The sequence below is a fragment of the Anopheles cruzii genome, chromosome 2, assembly GCF_943734635.1.
Source record: "Anopheles cruzii chromosome 2, idAnoCruzAS_RS32_06, whole genome shotgun sequence".
Classification (NCBI taxonomy): Eukaryota; Metazoa; Arthropoda; class Insecta; order Diptera; family Culicidae; genus Anopheles; species Anopheles cruzii.
Genome location: NC_069144.1, coordinates 26,220,653 through 26,237,999, shown reverse-complemented (window position 1 = coordinate 26,237,999; position 17,347 = coordinate 26,220,653). Strand labels below are relative to the sequence as shown.

General features: G+C 51.0%; 1 protein-coding gene across 1 annotated transcript; it reads right to left on the bottom strand.

Annotated features, from left to right (window-relative positions):
- Positions 1-4,611: 4,611 nt before the first annotated feature.
- Positions 4,612-16,640, bottom strand: LOC128278192 (condensin complex subunit 2). The gene is made up of 6 exons (XM_053016864.1): positions 16,621-16,640; positions 7,211-7,277; positions 6,952-7,089; positions 5,376-6,878; positions 5,159-5,314; positions 4,612-5,096 (listed from the first exon to the last, which is right to left on the bottom strand). The coding sequence occupies exons 1-6, from the start codon at positions 16,638-16,640 to the stop codon at positions 4,701-4,703; spliced, it is 2,280 nt and encodes a 759-aa protein (XP_052872824.1). The 3' UTR covers positions 4,612-4,700.
- Between the last annotated feature and the right edge of the window lie 707 nt (positions 16,641-17,347).

Below are 17,347 nucleotides of genomic sequence, written 5' to 3'. Positions count from 1 at the left end.
GATCCGCGCCGAACGTCTTCGGTCGGTCGGTATTAGGTCCGTCCAGCGTCCCGCGTGGTTTTGCGAATCAGCAGTGGCTCACCTGTGGATGCCGGCGTGGACTCGAGAGGAGGATTTATGTGGTCCACGACGGTGTGGCTTCAATCATTATCTCTCCCACGGGACTCGGCCCTGGCTCTTTAGAGACAGGACCTGTTTTCTGCCAGCGCTGCAGAGCAGTCGGAAAGGGCAACCAGAACCTGAATGGCCTGACTGGGGTCAATTTCATCACCTTGCCGGGTTCGCGTTGAGTTATGGATTGCGTCACAATAACAAACGGTCGCTGTAAAACTGCTTCCCACAAAGGCTTTGCTTTGTTTCTTACAATCAAACGGCGCCACGCCATCCGCAAGACGTTCGCACAACGTCAGGCACGTACGGCCTAACCTGACAGATCAGAAATAGAGCACGAACCGAATCGGGCCCACGCCCGATGCTGTGATCGTGTCGAAAATGCTGATCAAGGATAACACTTTTAATGGCCACGTTTGTGTGATGAATCGTTGCTGTAAAAAGGAGAACTTCATTCGGCCTACATCCAATATATTAGAGAGTAATATAGGCAACATTTATAATTACGTTAATCGAAACCAAAATTGGCGATCGGCCCACATTGGCGCTCACAGAATGTATGCGCCCCATAAAACGTGCAATTTCCCATTTTCTCGACCATCATCATCATCATCGTCGTCGTCGTTAGCCGGCTGGAGTATAAAGAAGGCAAATAAATTGAATGTATCCGACGAAATGGGTCAAACATGTCCGAAGACCGCGAAAGGCTGCGCTCAACCACACATCGGGACATTAAAGTCGACCAAGATCAAAGGCGGGTGAACCAGGCTGGAGCCGCCCAATCAGCTCTCTCTGCCGTGCAGAAAGCCTCTGTGGAGAAGCTGAAATAAGACAGAAAAAAACCCGGACGAAATTCACGAGGACGAGGACGAACCGAATCTTTCAATCGAGTCACGTTTCCTAAACAGCTTTGGAAGCCACCGGGCCGGCTCGCCCGGGGTCCGCTTTATCTTTTTGTCGGTGAGGACCAACCGGATGAAGACGTTTACGGTGGGACTTTATTTCAAGAGCTCGGGCGGAAAATCCCCCGACCGTCGACGAGTCCGCCGAGAGATTGGGTCATTGGGTCCCGATCGGTTTTCCTTCTGTTTTCGGTTCGGCCCTTCGGAAAACAAATTATCGACCGATCAGTGGCGAACTGGCGATCGAATGGATTATTGGACAGCCGTATCAATTATAGTTATTTTTTTCGGCGGGCGCCTCTTGGCTTGGTATTTTGCCCCGGACCTCACGTTCCATCGATAGAAATGATGTCACAAATTTGGACCACTCTCCGCACACGTCGGAAACGTTGGGGAAACAGATACGCGGTGCCATAGGTCAGCACGCTGTGGGGGGGGGGGGGGGCTTACACTAATCCGTCGCTCCACAGCACGCAAACTATTCTTTCCGCCTCAACCTGAAATGGCATCATCATCATCCTGCCGTTAATGAACTGCCGAATGTCTTCAATTTGCCCGCGTTGCGGCTCGGATGATAGGAAATTAGCGCCGCTTCCAATGTATTTAGGTATATAACCCATGATGATGAGCATTGCATATCTAAACGCCGCGTCCGGTGCGCGGCCTAGTTATGGCCGCCCTCCCCTCCGCATTTCCACAAACAGCCGAGCCGAGCCTGCCGACGGCCGCGGGCAAGACCATTCCATAATAATCTCGGCGGCACGTGCAATCCGCGCGCCGACAGCAACGTGGTCTGAATGCGGCGATGATGAAGGTGATGATTGCAAACAGCATCTGCAGAATGCAGAATGTATGCCATTTCTAGTCCCTTTTTTTGTGCTTCCCTTGCCGTACCGTACCAGAGCCCTCCCGCGGCTGGCGGCAATTCCGATGGCTGATTCCCAATTTACTAATACCGCACCACTGTCGACGATTTGTGCGCAGGTTTTAGCGAGGGTTCGACGCGCGAACGTTTTCCGTACTATTATCGATCGGAAGCGTCGACGGTGATGTTATCGGAATAATTGCATAAAATAATTTTCATCAACTCCACCAGCGAGCGAGATCGGACCTCGGGGTTCTCGGGGAAAGTGTTGCGTTGCGTCACGCTACGGGGTAGTCATTAGGAAAAGACTGCACCGCGTTGCCAAATTGGAGATGAAATTCGTGTTTAATTTGTGACCCCCAGACGAGGACTGCGAAACGCAGCTTCACGTTTTTATATTACTAGACTTGGTTTATGTCAGTTTGTGACAGTTTTGAGAAATTAATTCGGGGTTTTTATTTAATTTAGTCAAATTTATTGCTCCCTCAGAATCCAGCACACGAAGCAACGTAAATATCAATTTAATTAACTCTTTGATGAAAACAAAGCTTGATCCTGTCCGTTTCAGAAACGAACCCCACCGATTTGGGCTCCCTGAACGCGTGGTGTCCAGCAAGTGATTTGTGTCATTTCTTTTCGACGATTCTCGACACGAGTACATGAAAAATGTATGATACAAGTATGCTCTCTCCACACGGCAGACAAACAACTGCCATGATTTATGCCCCTCACAAAGAACGAAAGAAAGTTTTCTCGAGAGCGCTCCACAAGGTGTGCACCGCCGTCCCGGGGAAGTGCTCCATAGCTGTCACAACTTTCCTCGGTGTTCTGGCCCCCAAAAAAAGGGTCACCTGTCAGAAAGTTTACCTATTTGTTCCACGACGAATAACTGCCACCAGACCCGTCGGGCGGACCATCCATTTGTCCGATTTTGGTTCGCCTTTTTCCACTCAGCATCGGCTCTCCGGTCGGATCTCTCGAGTCGCTGCTACCGATTGCCGTACCTGGCACCAGGGCCGGGAAATAAAATATCCATACCTTCCTCAATCATCGGATACCGAGTGACCTCATACGGGCGCCGGGCGAACCGTGGGGAATTCATGCTCTGCGCCAACGATGATATAGCGTCTCCAGTCTCCCAACCACCAAACCAAACACATACACATACACGGGAACCGGGAAAACAGGAAAGAGAAGCAAATTTGTGCAAAATTTCAAGATTTTTTCGTCGGCAAAGTTTTGGAGGGCAAAAACTGTCTTTTTCTCGTCCTTTTTTGTTCTATTCCCGCGAACCATTCCCAGGAACTGTCTTCATCCGCAACAATCGTTCGTCATCAGTTTGTGGTGCGATGGCTGGGGGTTGCCGTAAGGATGCTCCCTGTGCAAGAATTGCAGAAAAATATGTGTCTTGCTCGCCGGTTTTTATGTGTGTTTTGGTGGACACGGAAACGATTTGTCGTCGTTTCCGCTTGCGTCCGCTTGCGGGCGGGGCGTCATTATTGACGTATTAATGGTTGTTTGCAAGGAATTGAATTATTCCTACTGCGACGCCGGGTGTAACGCCGGGTTCCCCGCCGAGTGGTGTGTAAGTGGCTATGGCTCCTTTGATAAATTGCTGCTCGGATTTTGTTTTCTTTCCGTTTTTAAAACCTGCCATTTTACTGGCCAGACAACGTTCTGTTTCATCACCCATTTCTATTCCAAACGCCAAGTGGGCGGCATTTCAATTTAAGTCGGAACTATTTTCTAAGCAATTTCATTGGCACTAACACTAAACCGATCGATCGCTGTGGGCCCTTCAAACACCGGTACCCTTTCGAACTCGCGGCGGCGTCCCCGGGCTATCGATAGACTCGTACCCGGTGGCAGTCTACACCATAAAAACTGGCCAGCCTTTAACTTTGGGCCGGCTACCCACTTGTTTGCAGCAGCCGCTTTTCCGGCTGCCGTTTTCGCATTCCACTTGATTTGATTACTTGCTCTCTTTTGCTGCGCTTGGCCCGGGCCTAGACGCACTGCAATGGCAGACATAAACACCGGCGCCTGGCGTGTCCATTGAGCAACAACAGCCACACTGCCGCGAACCAGAATGCCGCCACCATGGCCGGGCCAGTGGGAAGTGGAATTCTTTTTATTCACCGGTTCGAAGCGAACACATGCAACAACCAGCGGTGGGGCGGAGAAGACCAAATCAAAGAAAAACCGGATACCAATACTAAAACCGGATGTTGAACATAACTAAACATCGCTCACCGGCTGCCGGCCGTTCTCGACCATCTTCTTCCGTGTCCGGCCCGGTATGGCATCATGGTTCGGATAAAAATGGCTGGTACAAAACCGTTCCGAAGCCGAATGCGAGGATTGATTAAATGGGTGGATATTGGGTAATAAATTTAGCTGATTTCTTCCACCGAACACACGCCACCCTGGCCCCTCCTGGAAAATGTCCGATTGATCCTTCGGGGCGCTTCGTGTCTGGAATCCATCCATTTGCACGCATGGCATGACTCACGCAAACGAAACGATTGCGTCGGAGAACGTTCCGGTTCGAACGCACTTGGATTGTTTACGCACGGTTCCAGTCGTTCATCGTGGCCGGCCCACGATCGAATCAGAAAGGGGCCAAACAAATTCGTCCTGCCAGGGAAGCTCTTTCATAATTTTTCCAGACGCTCCTCGACCCAGGTTTATTTCCAGATTAATTCAATCCGCCAAACGAATATTATTGTAATCATTAGACATCAACGAACCATAATTTACCAATATTCATTAATACTAACGATGGATTGTACCGTTGATCGGTTACAAGTTCGGTTTGAAGTTCACGAATCTGTGTCGAAGAGCGCAGCCGGCCGGGTGTACATTTCGATCGTAAAGTCCTGCAAATCTTTCTGGCCTTGCAGCTTGAGCTTTTTCTCGTTGGCCAAGTGCAGGACCGCGTAAAAGGCGAGAGATTTCGAAACGTTTTCGCTCATCGTTTTGCTCAGCAGTTGGGGCACCTTTGCGTACACTCGACTGAACCTTAATGGTCCACTAAGGTTGGCCGCTTGCGAAAGCGCTGGCGCTGGCAGAGGATCCGTTTGTGTGTCTTGCGTCGGTTGCGTTAGTGGAGCATCCGCCGCCAGGTGGCTGCTGATCACGCGCCAGCATCCATTCTTCAGCTGCTTCATATCGATCGGCTTGGCCTTCTTGGCGTAAGCGATGTTGATTTTAGCAATCTGCCGATAGAAAACACCGCGTGTCAAGACAGTCTTACATACTTCCTCGGAAAGCTTGTTACCTTTTCGGGGGCACCCTCGAATTCGGTGGAAATTACATCCACCGTCGCGTTGAGCTGCTGCGTTGGACCGGCGGCCGAAGCGTTCGGAAGATCGCCAACGTGTGCATCCGGCAGCAAATTTCCACCATGATCGAGGTCATCGTCTCTGCCATCATCCTGCATCATCGAAAAGGGCAATTAAATCAACCTCGAAGTAGCGTTCCTCCGGTTCCCTTACCATATCGTTGCCGCACGATGTATGATCGTCTCCCGTTTCGCAGTTGTACTCTTCTGAGGGCGCCGGCTCTATGGCGCCGGCGGCGTTTCGAACGAAATCACGGACGTGTAAGCCAAGTGCATAATGCCACTTGTCGAAGCGATCGCGATCGAGATGGAAGTTGGTGGGCAACTTCAGTTTCTTCGAGTCCCACTTCTTGCAGATCGAGTTCTTCTGAATCGTGATGCCCTTGATCGGTCGGTTGGGATCGTACGGCTGGAAGAGGTTCGCGTCCACGCTCAGCACATCGTCCAGCGTGTCCAGTTCAAAGCGTTTCTTCCGGCGGCCACCCCGTTCCTTCGCCAACGACCCACCGCCACTGTCGGCCCCGGACAGCTGCGCGGCGATCGTGCTCCGTGCTCGAGTCGACCGTTTGAACTTCCAGTGAGCCGGACCGGCCCAGAACTGCGAAATGTTATCCAACGGCCGGTACGAGTACTCGAGGGTCGAGCAGGACGAGTCAATCGGTCGCATGTCCTCGATTTGAATCGTTTTGCGCATCAACCCTTTGCACTGCTCCAGCGCCAGCTCGTCATCTTCCGCAAAGTCATCGTTGCCATCGATGTCCTTGGCGTCGTAGTCGAGAATGAAGGCGTCCTCGGTGGGCACCGGCGCCACCTCGGCATTAATATCGAACTGTACGTCCAGCGCGGACCGGTTTAGCATGCCCGCCTCATTGCTACGAGCCTCCATGTCATACAGGCCCGGATCGTACGCCGTTGCGTTTCCGCGTCTCTCGTCGTCCATATCCTTCTCATCATCATCCGCCGGAGCGTCCGTGATGATGTAGCCGCGATGCAGCTCATGCAAGGGATTATCCAGTCCGATGGCACGGGCGACATGCAGTCGGCAAACTTCATCACCCGCCTCGAAGGGCTCCTCAGGGCCATCCAGGTCGAGCTTTGGTGAGCCCTTTGCATCCCAAAACGGATAGTCCATCCGCAGGCGCAGTTCGGAGTTGTGCGTCGGGACGATGTTTTGCATCAAGCGGCTCGAGCTGTTCACGTCCCCAACGACCGAGTTGAGCTTCGCAAAGAACGGATCCGTGAACGGAATCGTATCGAGCACGGCGTTAATCGAATCCTTCGACTTTGTAACCGTGCTGACCAGTTTGCGGGTGCGCTTCTTCTTCGCCTTCGGCCGCTGCTGGTCATTCTCGCCCGCGTTATTCTCTTTATTCCCGCCACCATCCGCAAAGGAGTCATCACCCCCACCAGTGTCGTCATCGTCGTCGTCGGCCGGTGCGTTGCTGCCCATGGCGCGGGCTGTCTGGCGCGTTAACTCGGAAGACATGCGCATCACGTCCGTGTGCACGGAATCGACACGCAACCCGTACACCTTCGTCGACGCTTCCAGCGTCGAGCCGGCCACCTGGAAGTTTTGCATCGACTTCGAGTGGCGCGACATCAGCTTCGCGAAACTGTCGATGATCGTCAGCGACCAGGCATTGTCTTTGCTGAGTTTCTGTCGTGGCCGCGGGAAACGGGAATGCGCGTTAGCTTAGGGTCTCCGAGCGAACGAAGGGCCAAATACTTACGTTATCCGAGTACAGCTTCAAACACATCTTAATGTTTTCATTGTCCTGCGCCAGTGTGGAGTTTGTTGAAAAGCTATCGTCAAGCGAAGCTTCCGACCGGCGCAATCGACGTTCCTCTTCATCATCGTTGGCAGGTTGCTAGATGCATAACGGAAAGTGAACGTAAGCGTAATTGAATAAAACATCTTAAAAGCGCCAAAGCCATGCCTAGCAACGAACGGTAACGCCCGCGGTTGTCGAAGGCTTCGGCTTTGTTTACCTCTCGGACGATGGATTGAGGCGTCTGGAAAAGCCGTGTCGCGCCCGACTTCCGGAGCGGTGTACTGCTGTTCGTGGTCATTGTGGGTTTACTCAAACAATAAGGTGCAAAACACTATCGCGGTCCGCAATCGGGACTTGTACAGCAAGCAAACAATGCTACAATTCGATCGCACAGACGGCTTCTTGTTTTTGTGTTCGGTGGCCACTGACTTAAACGTCAAACGCTCAACGGCTGCGCAACGCGCAGCGCAGCGCCCCCTGGCGGGCGGAACCGACATTTAACGAATGTTTCGTTGAGCCGTTATTTCGTTCAAACAGCAACAGGGTGATTCGAATTTTCGTTTTCAAATTACCACATTTTTAATCGCTTGTAAAATGTTTGCGAAGCTCTTTTAGCATCTTTACCAGCATGTGCCAAAAATTGTTCACCGCATTAATTACGGCGGAAGAAATGTTGTTCCTTCATGTTGTGAATAAAATTTCTGTCGTACCATTTGCGGTGCTTTGTGTGCGGATTTGTTAGAGCGCAAGGAGATAGTTTCCACAAGAACCCGAAACACGTTCCGCGTGTGCCTTCCCGCGAGCTGATGGTTGTCGGCGTGAAAGTTTGTTGCATTAAAAATTCATTATTTTCCAGCTCACACGAGCGATGTGCCTTCTTCCGGCGACCGAGCTTCTTCCGGGCAAACCAATGGAAAAGGGTTGGGAAAGAAACGGCACATCACCCAAGTTACACAGAAGAAAAGGTGTGCCACGCGGCGCAGACAAAGAAACTTTTTCAGCGAAAAAGGTGTTCTCGAGCTCGTCCTTATTTTCGGAACGGCTGCCTTTATTTTCCGAATTTCGGTCCCAAGCATCCGTGTGCATTGTTCGTAATATGATTTTCATTCCGTATTACTTCTGAGCAATTTAAATTCTCGTACGAAACATACGTGCTGCAAGGAACGTCATGTTTAAAAAGCGTCTCTTGTGGTGTGCTTTAAAATTCTTCATCTGCGAACGACGACAGGAACCGGCACAGATTTACAGCAACACCGATCTCGTGCTAGGCTGGCTCCATTGCTTACTGTTCTCCTGCTGCGCCCGAGAAGAATGCCCGAGTGTTCGTACGTCATTCGTACTCGAACTGTAAAGTGGCCGGGCAGGAAAAAAGACCGGAAACGTCTGCGAAAAAGTGTCACGCCGGGAAACCGAGAATTGAACACCAAAACCATCCATTTTCACCCACCTCCCGCCTGACCCGTTCCATTGTGCAGCCAGGATACGGCCACTTGGCCCAACAGGAACCCGGATGGCCAGTTTGCTGAAGCTGACACGGGCACCAGCACGGAGCGCACCCGGGAAAAGGCACCGAGTGCGTAAATTCAATTGTGTTAAGAAGATTAAAACTTCCCATTCAGTCGAACGGAATAATCGGATGCTTCTTTACGACTCAATATTCGTCCTCCTACCGTTTCTCTCTTGCCGTGTCCTTGTATGTCCCGGTTGGTGTGAAACTATCCCCTGGAGAAGTCTCGGGACTGCAAGGATCTTTTGTGTGTGTGTGTGTGTGTGTGTGCGGGAACCGGGACCGGCGGCTAGGACTGCGATGATTTAGTGTCGGTTCCGTTCGTAATGCCAACGTAAAAAGAAGATGGCTGACGTTGGCTGACACAGCGCCCCTTCTCGGAGCTGGGCGTGGGATGCGTTTCCCGCAATGCTGACATCATTTGCCGGCCTTGCGACGAGGACAACGGCGCGGTAGCGGAGAATAATAATCCTGGGCCACTGGAGGGTGCACTTCACACGCCAGTGTTTAATTCAATTAAGATATCAAAAATAACAACGTTGCTGCCATGTCGGGGCTGCTGACGGGCACTCGTATTTCACAACTGCTCGGTTTGGTGGACTGACGGATGGACGATGGGCTTAAGGTTTTACTTCATTCACCACCTGATGTAGATTAAGTACACTAGTAATCTTGGTCTTGTACACTTTACGGGCACACACGTGGACAGTTAGTTGAATTGTGGCACCTCAATATGGCCCACAGGAACCATTCCGTTGTAAGCTTTCGCTGCGCTTTTGATTTAGGTACATTATTTGGTACCGGATCCATGCCGGATTAGTAAGCAACAGGACGAACGAGACGGGAATTCACCGGAATTAATTGAGGATTTACTTCAAGCATAATACGATGAAAAGTACCGTGGAGTCTTCGTCTAAATGACAAAAGGTTTTATAAAAGTCTGAACTAAAACAGCTCAAACGACCCGAAAAGTCGTTTGAAATGGAACTGCAAAGTAATAGTAATTTCGGTTCAACCTTTTCCTCTTCTGTGCACCCTTAAAAATACAATCATTGCAAAAGTCTATTTCAGATTGGGCGATAAAACTCCCAATGCACCCAGAAGAAGCGATTGAAACTGAACACCGAACTCTTCTTTTCCGGTCGTTAATTGCTTCCTGTAAGTGTTTTTAATGATGTACCAAGCGATGCGATGCATCCACACACACAGAAGGAAAAAAAATCCAAACAAAATGGCCCGCAACTCGGTGCCAAATCTGTGCCCCGCCGCCTAATCCGTGCCCGTCGTCGGCGTAATGCAATCAGCTTCAAAGCAATAAGCCATAAAGTATCCCCATGGGATTGTCCACACCTGGGCAACGCAGGCCCCTTGGAAGGGATGTTTTAGGGTGCGCACGTGAAGAGCAACATTTTTCTTCCCCTTCGCTAGTGGCAATTTTCGGCGGGGAACCCCTTTTCCGGGCAGAATCCCGACGGAGTTTTGAGTCCAGCTTCCCCAGCCCAGGTGCCCGGTAGTGACTGTATTACTTTTAATCCATTCACCAACCCCACAAGCACCGACGACGACGATAACTTAATCCCCGTATCAACGCACCACGGAGCTGGGGTTTCGGGTTGACGACCAAACAACATTAGGCCCTGCGCCATCTCCGGCCCAGCCCCATTAAAGCCGAACCGAGGCCCGCCCTTGGAAACTTAGACTCCTGTTTATCGTCGTCAACACCCGGATTTCCGGTACCGGTCGGCCCGGATTGAAGGCATTCTGCGTTCAGCCCTTAACCCTAACCCAAACACCATGTTGGTCGCTTTTGGTCCACTCGGCCACGGGCCATACTGGAGCTCCGACCGACCTATGGCGGGGTTTGATTCGATTAATTTTCGCATCCACCGCCCGCTGGGCGTAAATATTGGAAAATATTCGACGATATTTTTGTGCGACATCTTTGCACCGTTTCGAAGCGGGGTTTCCAGCTAGCCAGGTCGGTCGGCCGGAAGGTCGAGGGTCTCGAAGGTTAGCTCCCTCTTGGATGCTCGATCTGTTTTGGTGTTTGTGCATATAAATACGAAATTATTCCTACATTCGGCCCGACCCGGGCGGGAGAGGGGTTCGCCGGGGTGGATTAAGGAACGTGCCATTTGCTTCCCGAGTACAGACAACGGCTTAATGACTATTGTTGTGTTGGAGCCGACTCCGAAATAACGACTTGAAACCACATAATCAATGGTCCAGGGGGTAAGCCGAATCTCGAGAAGTAGAAATTAAAACTTACCACAGAAACCCACGACGATGGCGACGGACCGTCGCCGTCGAAAACTTAATGCCTACATGCGCCTAGTGGGGACCCTGTTCTGGGCACTTGCTTGGCACTTTTTGGGGAATCCCGGAATCGAATCCCCGGAACCGAGCGATTCCGCATTAGTGCCGCTTGTCATCGTCGTTGTCGGATTACGAAGATCCAAGACCAAGGGCCGGAGCGGTCAGGATTGTTGGTTCCGAGCGATTTCGAATGAAAATCACGTCGTGAGCTGACCGTGTCGCCAGGCGGAACGGCAACCTGGGCCGGGCGAAACGCAGCGCAGTTACAGTATGATGATAATCATGTTTTGGAATTTCTAAATTAAAAATCCCACACCGCGCCAGGATGCCAGTTGCTACATTTCGGTGTAACGCATGAGGGTGCATTTCCGACGCGCGTTAATTGGAAGGTCTTTTGCGTACACGGCCGCCGCCAGCAGGACACATTGTGCTAGTGTTATGTGAATGTATGCGCCGACTGCGAAGCCCGTTGTCGGAGGACAATCCCGAGGTAGAGAGAGACTCCATTCGGTGGTAGGGAAACTAATTTGCATTTTTTTAATCTCGACAAGTTGCCTTTTCGGCTTAATGTGTCGGGTTGTTGACTAGCGATGGGCAATAAATGATCATCCCAAGGTATATGGTATTTTTAAAATTGGAAAAGAAGAACTAATAGCGTCCATTTAATACTTAAGCAATTAATTAGCAATCATTGGACCTATTACCTTAAAAAAGGCATTACTCGCCTTTTTAACAGAATTTGTTCACTGTTTTGCATGTTTTTAAGAAATAGTAAACGAAAGTTGGTCTCGCTCAACGATATCTACTCGAAGTTAAATGTTAAAAAACAAACGCAAGCCAATTAAATAACGCCCCTTGACGGGACGCCCTGAAGTGCAGATAATGGCGCACATTTCAATTACCTACCAACAGTTTGGTGGGTTGTTCGGTCTCACCTATTGCGGCCCTCTCTGCTTGAGCCCTTTCTCTTGGTATCGTCAATACATTATCTGCAAATCTGAAAATCTGCAAATTTATTGATAAACATTCAACTCCCCCGGGGGAAAGCTACTCGGGCCACGGCCACCCGCAGCACATGTGAAGTCTGGCCAAACATGCCCACCACTTCTTCCAACACCGGGCCCATTCATGCCCAGGTCCTGTGGCACGTGTGCCGCAATCATCGTTTACGCCTGTTTACATTTCATTACGATTCGGACTGCGGCACTCGAGCGTCTGTTTCGCGCCATGTCCCTCTTTCGCCGCACATTAATTTGCGCTTGGAGCGAAAACTGACCGCGCCGGGTCGGGGCCGGCTTTGCAGCATCCTTTAAAGTCAAGGACTCCGGCCGGCGAGGGCCGGCTTTTATTTAACGTGCTCGTTGGTCGGGAAAATCGTGTTAATGAAGCTCTCGGTTTAGGCGCCCCGAGATTCATCCGAACAATCCGGAAGCCGGTGGCCTGGTGGCCGGAATCCTGCGAAAGTCCTTGAGCTGGGGCGCGCTCCATTGGTGGGCTCTTTTTTTTTTGTTTGCACTTTGCGCCTCTTTTTCATGTTCGTGGGTGTTTCAAAAATAGCCTCGCCGTCCACTCGGGAAGCACCACGGCACTCGCGGCACTCGCGGCACTTTGTAGTTACGTCACGGCGTGTGGCACGGAAGAGATTGGCCGCTGCGGCACTACTAGCCACGGAAGCACGAGCCCTGATCATCAACCTTGAAATTAATAAAAAAGCTTTAATTATTCCACTCCATAAAGCAGTCAACTAGCCACTTCGGCCGTCATCGTGGCTCGTTGTCGTCATTGCCGCCGTGGGTGCGCCGTCATCGCCGCCGCCGCCACCACCACGGTGGACAGTTTGCCGCATTTTCATTGGAACCGAGTGGCCGGAACACGCTGCCATTTCCTCGTGGTGATGAAAAGTGCAGTGAAAAGAAAAAAGAAGTTAGATTGCACTCAGCGGTACGGGAAAAAAATAAAACCCAGCCAGTTCGCTGGACGTCCGACTCGTTTGGAGGTCGTTTTACATGTCGGGATAATGGAGTTGGACCAGCAGCACCATCGTGTGACGCGATGTGGCCCACTGGGGGCAATAGCGGAAAATGCCAGAATGGTCCGTGTGATGGAGAAAAACTGCCCTCCTGACTAAAATAGTTTTCGACAGCCGGTCAACGACGTCGGTGACCACGCCGGGTCGCCGGGGCACAGGCCGGGTGTCATAAAGCTGCTACGGTCCCACACAGCTCATCGGCTAACCCGCAAGCCGATGGCAAGCGTACCGACCGCACCGGGACACCACTTAAGCGGATGCTTCCAAATGAGCTGTGGAGCTTTGGGACGCCTCTTGAACCCTTTTTTCTCGATTTTTTAAAGTCGTAAATCAGTCATGAACTCCTCTGTTGTGTTCCTATAAACATTCAGCATAAATGGCAATAAAAAAATCATAATTTAATGCTTTAATGAGAATGGTTCGAATAAGCAGCGGCAACAATAACGAACCCGACGGGTGGATACAGCTTTTTCCGACCCACGCTTGCATTTTCCACCTTTCGCTTTCGATAGTGAAAAGAAAAATTGGTTACTGGCCTATCAGCCAGCCCCATCAGGGAAAGTCGTGCCCTGTCGATGCCACACAAACTGCTTATCAAAATCAATAAATTAATTCCCGACCCCGACGAAACGCCCGCCGGGAGAAAGCACAACTCGCCGGATCCGGATTGTTTGCCGCGCCGCTTACTGATAGCATTGTTTTGGTGCTACAATCACCGCTACACGCACACCGATAAGAGCCTAACAATGGTTTGTGCGAGCAAGTTACAAAAGAAAAAAAATAGCCGCTTAAAGCAAGAGCCCCGCGAGCCAATCGCGAATTGGAAATCGTTAATTTTCCTCACCCAACACGGTGCCGCAGTGGGTCGGCAATTTTTCGATATTGCCCGGAGAAAAACAATTTAAATTCTTTGCCCGACGTCGGCGTCGTCGTCGGGCTGGAAAAATGTTTGGCGATAAAATTCACAAGCAATTCACCATTTATCATCAGCACCGGGCTGCTTCTTCGACGTTCGGCCTTTGGCCTAATGCACGGCCTCTGGTTATTGGTAAAGGACGTCAGTGTCGCACCAGCGTCGGGATCGTCGGACGGGCGGTTCAGCTGATGCTCGATTCGCCAACATCATTTGCCTATCACTTTCGAACAGCATTCGATCTGATGTTGATTAGAGAGTTGCCGAACAAACGGCGCACCGGAGAGACTTAATTTAATTCCGAATGTGACGCGGCCATGCCGAACGTCAATTATGGAGGGGCTTTGTTTCTGGTATTCCCTAACGTTTCTTAACAGCCAAAACACAAACCACAAACCAACCGAAGCGCGCGGCGAGCATTATGTATTGACATCGCGCGCGAGTTAGAGAACGTTATTATTAAATTAAAAACTTTTAATGAGTTTTAATATTAATTCATTCGGCTCGTGTTGTGTCTCGGGCGGCACCACCGAAGAGGAGGTGCTCCCTATCAAAACTAGCAAAGACACGTCTTCCGACCGTGATGTCCCTCGAGAGAGCTTGGAAGACGTTCACCGCGCTCCTTGGGGTGCGCCCCCAAAGATTGTCTTCTTCAATTGCGCTTCGGCGACTTCCACACTCTTCGGTGGTCCGCGTGCGATGCAGCATAAGGAACTGGAAATGTTCATCACACTGCGCGGGATGCCCAACCCAGCCGAGCGTGCCGCAGCCCGTAAATGATGTCCGCCGTCCGTCCGAGTTGCAGAAGCAGCCAACAAAATTGCCTTTCCGCTCCGTTGGTAATGTACGATGTTTTTGATTAACATCGTTTTCGTCCCCGGCCGCGCCTAGAGAGACGCTCTCCGTGGAGCGCTGGGCATTTAGCGTTGGGTTCTGGTCTTTGGTTGACCTCAGCTCTGACGGCGACTGGCGGGCGCGTCTGTGTTTGGGGTCGTCGTTGTCTTACCGACGGTGCGAGGCGATGCTAATGGCGGATGCTGATGCTGTTAGATGGTTTCTTTTGGAGAGTTCCTTTTTATTCCGGCAGCCGGCCTTGTAAGTGTCTGCTAATGAAGCCATCGGAATGATTTCACGAACACTTTCAAAGTAGTTTCTTTGGGGCTCTTTTCGCAATGGAGTGCGGTAATCTTTCTTCAGCCGGCCGCCCGTTGTTTTGCTTATGGAGATCAACTTTGATGGGTCGTAATGTCCATCGAGGTTGATTCGTGGTTCGTAAGTGAAAATTTGGCGAATAGCTTCGTTTGTTCAGGTTGTTTTTATTTGTTATCGAAAGCTAATATCCTTACTCGCAACCACAGTTAGCGTAAGGGAGGCCTTTCATAAATTAGTATTTAATTTGAGGCTCCCGACAAGTTATTGGTTGCTCTTTTCAAACAAATTCAGCAACGTTTTCATGTCAAGGGCCAAAGACTTTATATCACCGAGCTTCCTTCGCGCGGCATAATTTATAGGTTGGCAGTAAAATTGAATTCAACCCCCCCGCCCGCAAAGGGAGCATTATTTTTCGCCAAAATTACATTCCAGGTCGCGGGTCGCGCTCATACCATTAATATGCATCAACCGGCGGAGCCGGCGCCCGACGGTGCAGTACACAGTTTGATTAGCCGATAGCCCTCCGAGTAGAGCCGAACCGAACCCCTCCGAATTCGGTTACGGACGAAGAAAAATGAATCCATCCGCCAGATTAACGTGGCCATCAGCACGGTGGAGCTGGCAGGCACCCGAGTATCATCCTCGCATGCATCCTTCACATATTGCCTTCATAATTCAACGGTCCCGCTCGCTCTGTCACTGTCAGGCGCCCCAGACAATTAGTGGAGCGTTCAGGCGCATCGCCGGGCGCGGGAAAAATGCGAACGGTGCTGCTCCCTGCTCAAGTCGATCGATTCGAGGGCCTGACCGGCCGGCCCTGTCTGTGGTCTGTGGCCGGGAGGTGCCCGGTCGGTCGGAAGGAAGCAGTGCGTCACACATGTCACCTGCAAGCGTGCGACCCGCACCACGCAACACTGTTGTGACGATTTATGTAATTGAAATGATTATTATCTGTCCATTGTCAGTGTCACCTCCCGCTGCGTGTGTGTGTGTGTGTGGAGGATGTCCCCAGAAGACACTGTGTCTCTGTGGGGTCGGCGGCGGTATCCTAGCTCCTTATCTCTCCGGGCTGGATGCAAGGGTGGTGCAACGATGCGTCTGGCATCGGCTCTAAATCATCGTACGATTTATGTTCCTTATCATATTTCGGGACAGGACACTGGCCATTGTTTTGCGCTGCCGTTGATGGGTCCGCAGAAGGGTAGGGTCGATGGTCGGACCATCAGAACAGGCTGTTGGTGGGTTGGTTAACCAATTCGTTGACCAGTACAAATGACCTACCAACGCCGAACCTGGACACGTGCGGAGCTAGCGTTTGGATTTGTGCGCGGGTTTTTCCGGGACCAACCGGGAGTTCCCTCGGGAGCCGCCGACGTCGCGGAAATCAAACACCACCACGCGACTTAATTGATGTTGGCTCCGCTTTCTGCCTTTCGGATGGCCATTTGTTTGTTTTGAGGGTGTGCAACCCTGGCAGCAGCACTCCAACGGGGACTCCAGGGTCGTTAAAATGAAACGAGTCATCGCAGGGCGCATCACGCAAAAGTAAGCGAAAGCCAACGGAAAACCCCACGTGACCGACCCGCGTTATTTATTCGCTTCCCTGTTAGCACATCATAATCATCATTAGCATCATCCTCTCAGCCAGGCGGGAGGTCGCCTTGTAGACGGTTCATCTACGGCACGGTTGTCGATTTGGAGTTCCTTAACAGCGCCGAAAGAGGTGACATGCATTGTCAGACCTCTAATCAAGTCGCCTCGTTATTTATTAAATAAATTAGTTATTATTGTGAATTGTCGCCCCGGATGAAAGTTCGATCAAACTCAGTTCTGCCATTTAGAATCATTTCTACAAATAACAATTATGCAAATCCCGAATTTCATCCCGAATACCGTCGTCCATTTTCATCATCACCGCGGGACGAAAACTTTTACGACACTTCCGCCCGTGGAGAACGGGACTCTGTGACAGCGGTGTGCGCCCAATCACGGGTCCATCTGCTGCTGGTGCGCGTTACCTTTTCACAAATTAAGCCCCATTCTGATGCTGCTGGCTGCTTATGATGCTGATCACAAAAATTTGAATTCGGTTGCGGCGCCACAAACAAAACTTCCACACCATAAAGCCATACGACGATGATGTCGGCGGGGGGTTGGGTCCGGAAGCGTGCTGCGCACCTTCTGCTGCTGCTGCTCCTGCAGAAATTTATCAAAACTCCTCACTCCGGTTCCGGACCCCTTTGATGGTCTTTGATATCCGGACCGAGGCCGCGGCAGTTTAAAGTCAGCGAAATGGAAACATAAATTCATTTGTGTGCCCCGTTTTTGACCGTTGAGCCGATGGCCATTTCTAGGGGCCGCTAGGATGCTACTGCCGGCGTGTGATGAGCCGCCGTTATTTATGAAACATATAAAGAGCCGTTGGCCAGGCTTCAAA

Bases quoted from the DNA above. Each gene is read 5' to 3' on its own strand.
- LOC128278192 (XM_053016864.1), bottom strand. From the start codon at position 16,640: ATGTCACCTCTTTCGGCGCT. The intron at 7,278-16,620 runs GTTAAGGAACTC...GACCACGAACAG, and splicing joins ATGTCACCTCTTTCGGCGCT to CAGTACACCGCTCCGGAAGT. The intron at 7,090-7,210 runs GTAAACAAAGCC...TTATGCATCTAG, and splicing joins CTCAATCCATCGTCCGAGAG to CAACCTGCCAACGATGATGA.